The 8,362-nt window shown below is 38.3% G+C and overlaps 1 protein-coding gene across 1 annotated transcript; it reads right to left on the bottom strand.

Moving 5' to 3' along the window:
- Nucleotides 1-2,956: 2,956 nt before the first annotated feature.
- On the bottom strand, nt 2,957-5,794 carry LOC139732426 (uncharacterized). Its single transcript, XM_071643287.1, has 4 exons — nt 5,672-5,794; nt 4,869-4,982; nt 4,149-4,226; nt 2,957-3,790 (listed from the first exon to the last, which is right to left on the bottom strand). Exons 1-4 carry the CDS (start codon nt 5,714-5,716, stop codon nt 2,957-2,959), a joined length of 1,071 nt encoding a protein of 356 aa, XP_071499388.1. The 5' UTR covers nt 5,717-5,794.
- Nucleotides 5,795-8,362: the final 2,568 nt, after the last annotated feature.

Below are 8,362 nucleotides of genomic sequence, written 5' to 3'. Positions count from 1 at the left end.
GGAGTTGTTTGTGTGTGGTGGATGGAGTTACCCAGCAAGTGTCATATGACCATTTTTTATGTGCTCTGCTTCTGTTGTCATGGAAACTATCAATTTCTAGATGTGTTGATACATTGTCTTTTTTATTTCTTCTTTGTGGTGAAAAAGTGAAATACATGTTCTGTATTGTTTTTCTATCTTTTGTATGACATAGGTATTGGTGTCAAATTGATTACTACAGTACAATAAACTCAATACTGTATTTGAGAGCTGGTTTGACTCATGTGCTGTTGTTTTCTACTATCAACCCCTTTATTTTTTTTTACAAAGCATTGTGAGATTGTTGTTAAATATAGACCTGTTTCTGGTAGCATAATAAATCTCATGGAAGACATGTGATATGGAAGGCTTGATCATGTGTATCCCAGAGTAATGGGTAAATGTCTTAACTTTTTCCCAATGATGTTGTGTGACATTGTATGTACTTGTACAATGAAGTTCATATGAAGAATGGTACATAGGTATATTCTTGTCGGATTTCTCAACAAGTGACATATACAGTAATGTATCTTGTGTTTCCATTTCTTACACTTTAAACTGACTTCAGAAACATAACTTGATCATATATATAAATGTGTGGCTGTTCATTTATCTATTTCCAGAGCCTGAAAGATCTTTTGCTTCTCAGATATATTCAAGTTCATGGCTATAATCTGTGTCATGCAATAATTAGCCCATGCTGCGACATGTGAATTGTAGCTATAGCCTATTAAAATACAATTCTACCATCATGCATTTATTATGTGCAGTGCATACATTACCTACAGTGTGCACACACATACAAATGTACAACACACAAACACAAATGCACCATCACATGCAATCTTACAATGTAAGAAACTCTGACATTTGTTTGCATGTAAATTCTCAAATTTATTCTGCAATCATGAGAACATGCAAAGTATAAAAAAAATCATGTAGAGGAGAGCAAACTGTATATACAACTTATGATACTTTAATATCTTTTTTTCCCCCAGTGATTCGAGATATTTAATACATTTTAAATTCACATCTCATGTTAGAGTTGTTTCAATATAATTTATCATCTGATTTAGAAAGTCCTCATATCAGGTGCCATGTAATGAACTATCTACACAAGTCAGTAGGGTGAGATTCATTCTGCAATGGAAATACCTCCAAAATATTTAGAAAGTTTCAGTTGCAACATTATTGTTAAGCTGTAAGCACAGTAACTGTTATTTTGAAGTACAATTTGTAATTGCTGACACTTAATCTTCAATGTACAGTACATATCATACTAGTACCTTAACTGTTTCGATTGAGAAACAAGCAAAGAAACAAATCTGTGAATATTATTTGATAATGTGATCATGAACTTTGGTATCTATGTATATATCAAGGCAATGGTTTGCTGCTGATCTTATACATAGAGATCTGCATCAAAATCAATACAACTAAAAAAAAAGTTAAACTGTGAATTCAGTTCATCTGTGTGTGTGTGTGTGTGTGTGTGTTTTAAGTATTTCAGAGGGGACAACATTAAGTGGTACACAAATGTCAAACAAACCAAACAACTGGAAGAACATTTCACCCTAGAAGAATTGACAAATCCATTTATGAGGTATCAAGCATAAAAATAAAAATCTAACAGCATTTTCATACTGGTAATTGTTTCAGAACTTGCTGAATAATACGAAGAAAGTACTATTGAGTTTGGACATTTTGGACGGATTGTAAAATTGTCACAATATCAGAGATCACTGTTTTTGTAACATGGCCATGCATTCAAGCATGGATTAGGTTTTTATTATGCTCACATTATATATCTAAAAGAAAAAAAAATATAGTGTACCCAAAATAAGAACAGGAAGAACAAATTCACACCTGACTGTAGCTGGTAATTAAGTCTTCAACATGTTTTGTGTGTGCTTCCAAATTAAAGCAATGGTAAAAAATTTGATCGTGCACATTGTCATATATTCCCATATTGAAAACAACTGTCTACAAGTTCAGTTTGCATTTTGCCCATAATTGTTGATGACTGTGTACAAAATGTTGCACTTTAGGTAGTTGTTAAAGCATTTGCGTATATGAAAAACAGACCAGTTCATATGATTTTAGCAATCCCATATTTTGACCAGATACTAGCACAATTCTGAATATTATAAGCTAGAATATGAGGATAAACAAGTGAAGCAATGGTGGCATATGAATGTCAGCTATGTACACTGCATACTGCGTACTTGTGTTCTGTGTTCTTATGTCACATGTAGCACCTGAGAAATGATTGTTCACGCAAAGTATTTGTAACACCAAGAGCACACACATGTCAAAAAATAGCAGAATCGCATTGTTGTACACCAGAAAAGGCATAACTATGCTCTCCTTTGAAGGAATGTTGTTTCAATGCCAAAAATCATGGCTCAACTTCTGCCCACAGAAGTTAAGCTGCTGCTTTTTATAGTTTATGCATTTTGGTATTGTAATCTCAGAAATTCAATATTGCTCTTATAAGCAAACATTGAGCATTTGGTACATGAAACATGGCTGTAATACCATTATTAAAAAAGTAAATTGTGTAAAAGTCAGCTTTGGTCACAGAAATATCAGTCACTTTTTTAAAGATCTGCCAGCTTTAGGCTTTATTTGCAAACTCAGCATTAGCTTCTCGCCAGATGCAAATTATTTTGAACAGGTTAGCGCACAGAAAATATTCCTGTCACTTTACACTGAATTGACTTGCACAGTCACATGATTGAGATGAGCACTCCCATGAGCAACCTTATCTCGTCATGAAATCTGGCTTTCAGTCTGCCTGTGCATTTCAGCTGCTTATCTGATGTTTAGGACATCACATAATTTCTGACAAAGAATAGCACCCGACAAGTTAACCATCTATGTCTTCACAAGTCATGGTAAGTTTCTTGAAATACAAGCAAGCACTTGCCAGCTACATTCAAATGCTGTCACTCAGTCCGACTTGGGGACAACTACTCTGTGTTGGTGCATGTGAGTAGTTGACACTCGTGTCTTGCACTGGCTGTGATGATGCAGACATTGATCCTGTTTCCATGGGAACTGTTACCGTTGCAGATGGTGTGATGCCAAAGTGAGAGGAATGGCTTGGCTCTGAGAAGCCCGCAGTACTGACTGCGGTGTTGCCACTGATTTCATCGCCAGTTTCAGTCCTTGAGATATCAGGCAGCAAGCCAATGACAGTCTTAGGGCGAGGCCTGTGTGCAGGCAGAACCTGAACCTCTTCGGTGTCTCCGTGGCTGTGCCAAACCATGCAATCAGCGACGCTGGATCGGAAGAGGGGCGCCGATGCCACCCGTGATCGACGCAGCCTCGTCAAGGATGGGGCTGGCCGCTCGTGTATCGATGCAACACGAGGATTCAGGAAAGCCATGCTTTTCTGTGGAGGGATGGGCTCCGTATCGATGGTGCCAGTGTTCATGTTAGTGTTGATACTCCTGTTTGGTTGAGAGTGCCTATGAGTCAGCTGGTATGTCGTTGCCAGGGGTTCTGTCTCCTCCTCTGCCACAGCCGGGTCAATGAAAGGAGTCGATAGAAGAGGCTGCCGATGTGGGTCTGGTGGCCTTGGGGCTCTGACACTGGGCACCAGAATCTGTGGCACAGGGACCGATGTCCCTCTGGTATTGAAGGTGTCCCGATAGATGGAGACCTTGGGTCCTGCGGATTCCAGCTCTCGTTTGTGTGGAACCCAGGCAATGAAGTCTGGAATGAAGTTACTCTTGTTATTTGACTGGACCTTTCTCTTGCCGAGTTTCTGTCAGAAAAAAACAAACAAACACAGAAATGAAGTCAGCTTAAGAGTAAAGTTTATGACATTGAATGCATAACTAGTCAAGCAGGTAGCCAAATTCTGAAATAGATAAATATGTCTACACCCACCAGAATATAGTAATTTCCAGATTAATAGATTAATTGTGGCACAGAAATACCAGGTAGAAATGACTTCTGACACAGATGAAATTAAAACAAAATTCTGTTAGATATCTATATTTCTTTAAGATGACATTCATTAAGGAATACATATATTCACATAAATGTAGATTCATCAGCAGTAACAAGTTTTAGCTGAATTTCATGACAGGTACTACATGTAGTAATGAAAATGCACTTACCCCCTCAAAGCTGGTGACAGTGTTCAAGAATGAGAAGCGGTTGTCATGGTGAGAGAAGTGATGATGAGTAGGCCGGTCCTGACAAAGAAAGAGAAACAATCTAGGAGTTATGATGAGACTTCAATCCAAATTATGACACATGTTCATATGATTTTCTATCTTCTGATTTCATCATAATTACACTATATCTTTCAATGCTGTTGTCATCAACATTGCTATAAAATGTGTTTTTATTAATTACCATAATCATCATTACCATCATCATATTATTATCACTGTAGTAACATCTGCATCATTATTGTAATCATTGTCCCCCTATCCTGGCTAAGAGTAAGTACAGGAAGCAAAGTTTGCAATGTTACACTGCCTTGGAGTTGAATGCATGGGACCAAATCCATTCCAATCCAGAGAAATCTATTGACATATAAAATCATTTAATCATTTCCAATTTAAAATTTCTTGTGATAACCAGGAATGAAGACATACAATAGTATATACAGTATATACTTGTATGTATACATGTACTGTAATCCTACTGTATACACACATAAGTCACTCTGTATGCAATTTTTTTTTTGAAAAACAACTTCATTAACAGTATATGCACACATACATTTGTATGATATTTGAATTCATAAAAGTATGAAACATATGCATATATATCTTACATATCATAAATATATATATTCATATATTTCATGTTCCCTTTCATATACTTACGGCTATTTTGTCATGGAATTTCTGGGGTGGAGATGGCTTGGCCTGCTGCCGATACTGATTGATGAAGTCATTGCGATGCTTACTCCTGAAGTGGCCATAGTATCCGGTTGGAAACTGGTGTAGAAATTGAGAGACAAACACATCTTGGATGTTAGACTACAAAGTGATGATTATGTTGGGAGACTGGTGTCATCAATATATTAGTTTTGAAATATGTAGTCATGCATCTGCATGGTTTTGGTAAATACTGGAATTCACAACCCAACACAGATGTATACAATTGTATGTTGCATGTATAAATCACAAGAAAGTATATTTGGTAGTAATTAACATAAATAATTATGTGAACTAAAAATAAAGGGGCATATATTTTGCCAGAACAAAATGACACATAAAGCTTTTAACCATATATATGAGAATGTACACATGTATAGGCCCTACTTGTAATTGGAATTCGACCTCAGCCAAGGGCGGCTCAATACAATGCATAGATACATTGCATGTTTGACTGTTCAACAATAAATGTTAGTTATTTTTGTGTGATGTATATCGAAATAATTCGTTAATGTACTTGTTATACAAATGACTGAGAAACATCCATTGTAAGCTCGACATATATGCATCTGTCATTTACAGAGATATCGCACGTTAATTATTTTGCTTGCGGCTTTCAGAATCTCACGCTATCGAAGGGAGGTTCAGCCGCCCAACATACAGCTTCGCCTCGGGAACCGGCCATTTCTTCTCACATAATTATGTCTTGGAAAAGATTCGTGTCACTTCAATAAGTATATCGTACTTACCCAACTTCCTTGGCTATTTCCAGACTGATTCTTGTGTCCTCCCATTTTGATCCTGTTTCTCGATATTTAGTCACCTTAAACGCAGAAAATATCACCGAAGAAATGCCACTGAGCGTTCCAAACACCAGCGGCGATAACACGTTTGCTCAGTGATAACAGTGTTTATGCCTTTATTATTACCCCAACACATACACCGTCTGGTTTCTAGGGTCACGGCTTGGTAAACTTCCTGAATGGCAGGTGGTTGTCTTGCAGATTTAAATATTCATGAGGCGAGCAGCTTGTCGCTCTGTGCTCCCCACTACTATACTAGTATCTACCGTTGCTTTTTCAGTTAAACAGCAGAAGTGGGCACTCAAGAGCTCGCTTATTTTCCCCAAAAATCTTGATTACTTCGTATGAAATAGATTAAGTTGGCAATAACTTGCAAAATTTGTTTCCACTTTTATGATGTATCAACAAAAACAGCAACAACAACACACACGTACACTCCGCTTTCATACACATGTACACCACTGAAAGAACGTGGCACACACACACACACACACAGACGAATGGATCGCCATATCGATCGCGCGATCGATGAATTCGCACTACTGATCGACCGCTTGCAATTTATTCGCCAAACAAAAAGCCGCACGCAGCGCAGCGGGTAAGTTAAATTGTTTTGCCAAACATTGAATATGATTTTTGTGGAGAGAAGGTGACAGTCAGTGAGATAGTGTCCAGTTATAACAGTCGGAATTTATGTGCGATTCCTGACAGGAAACAGATGCTTTTTTACTCTGTCACGTCTAGAAATTGAAACTATAGGTCTAGATCATCTACTTCTAGAGGTCTATCCGAGTCGTCTGTTCTTGTAGTCCCATACGTATATAATTACGTTTGAATTCACCCTATCTAGACTCTAGAGGCTACCGCTCATGACAACACTCAACAGAGAAGAAAATTGCAAACAACAAACAAATAAATTTAGGGTAATTGTAGTGATAGACACTGCACTAAGGACAAGGGGTGCGTTGGAGCGCTCTAAAGTGAACCAAAGCGTACTAGAAATACCGAACTGTGGCAGTTTAGGAGCGTTCGAGCGCTCTGTTGAGAAAGAGTAAGGTGTTCAACACACCGTCCGGGTCCATATCGGCCGACCGCGCACTATAATGGCATTGCGCGTACAGAAAGAAAATGTACGCATGGGTCTACGCGCAACGGTGTTCGATTCTTCACTGCACTGGGCTACGCTACCGAGTAAAATGTAGCGAAAACAACTTAGTATTCCCTCTAAATTACCAAAATTTAGCAAACTCGAATAAGGTTTATCGTGTAACTACATATAACTAGGCCTACCTTTGCTGACTCGTTGTTAGATGTAGAGTATCCTTCCGTAATAAATTTGACGATTTTGACCGCAAAATTGTCACCGCCGCTTGTACGATCGTGCACACACGTTACACATACACATGACATAAACATTTTGTCGCCCGCTACGACCGTACGAGTTGATGCAGGAACGAGACATGAATGTGAAAAAACAAGCCGCCTCATCTAATTTATTTCATTTATGATGAAAAGTTTCCTAATGAAAATCAATTCAAATTCATCAAACTGTCCTTCAAAAGTAATATCGAAGGATTCAAAATATATTCAAATATTATTGGGGGAAAAATGACGGCTAGAAAAATAACAGCGGCCTGTCGAAAAAACGCATTTAAGTGCCCTTTATACATATTGTCAAGGTGGTCGGTTGAAATGAGCAGGGCAACTGAGTGCGGAAAAAATGACACCCCACGCGTTCGAAGCCGCCATCTAAGAGCGCGTACCTCAGATCGCATTTTCAGTGCGCGCTTGTGAATCCGGAGTATTTTCTCCACACGTGAGTAAAATTTCAGGCAAATTGTGAGATTTTTCACGTTTCTATCTATAGAAAAACGTTAGGTGTCCGGTATTATGAACACCCAACCATACCTCGGAGTTAAATTGTATTTTTATTCAAGAAAAAAAGGTCACGCATTTTTGTAGCAAGAATGCCATCCACCTGGCGCTTGAGCTACTTATAGCTGAGCTGTCCCGAACAAAGAGAATGATGTTTTTACATTGTGACGTCACGGATGCGCATGATACGCGCGTGCTTTTTTTAATTTCAGTGAACTTTTGGTACGCTTTTGGAGCACATTGGGAAGTGGTTCACTTTTGGCTCGGTACAGTACGGTACGATACACTTTAGGAGCGTTCGAGCACTCCTCTAGCACGGGTACAGTATGGTACGGTACGCTTTAGGAGAGCGCTCAAATGCACCCAAGGTCAAAGGACCTAGCAGTCACATGGTCATGGTACGCAGTATCAGATAAACTAAAGAATAAAATTACAATTGTTCCGCATATGGTAGACTGTAATTATACATACAGTAGATCCTTCCTAGTCCTCAGTGTGATGTTTTAAGTTTGGATTTGAATGTTTCTGTAGATGACAGTTGCCTTAACTGAATAGAGCTAGGTAACCGATTCCACAATTTTGGTCCCATAACAGAGAAAGCACAATCACCCCATCCATGCTTTACTCTGGGAGTATTAGTAGATTTCCATAAAGTTAATCTGATGATAAACGTGACCTTGTGCCAGATTATTGTATTTGGGAACAGAGTCACGTGACAGTGAGTCGTGTATTTTTACCATATTTAAATCATCAAATGGATTC

Source organism: Diadema antillarum, unplaced genomic scaffold, assembly GCF_040938485.1.
Source record: "Diadema antillarum isolate AM-2024a unplaced genomic scaffold, OU_Dant_1.0 seq00000423_RagTag, whole genome shotgun sequence".
NCBI classification, from domain to species: Eukaryota; Metazoa; Echinodermata; class Echinoidea; order Diadematoida; family Diadematidae; genus Diadema; species Diadema antillarum.
This window is presented reverse-complemented; position numbering and strand designations above follow the sequence as displayed.

Coding starts and splice junctions, on each gene's coding strand:
- LOC139732426 (XM_071643287.1), bottom strand. CDS start 5,716: ATGGGAGGACACAAGAATCAGTCTGGAAATAGCCAAGGAAGTTGG. Junction 4,983..5,671: donor GAAATAGCCAAGGAAGTTGG/GTAAGTACGATA, acceptor TTTCTACACCAG/TTTCCAACCGGATACTATGG. Junction 4,227..4,868: donor AATTCCATGACAAAATAGCC/GTAAGTATATGA, acceptor TTTCTTTGTCAG/GACCGGCCTACTCATCATCA.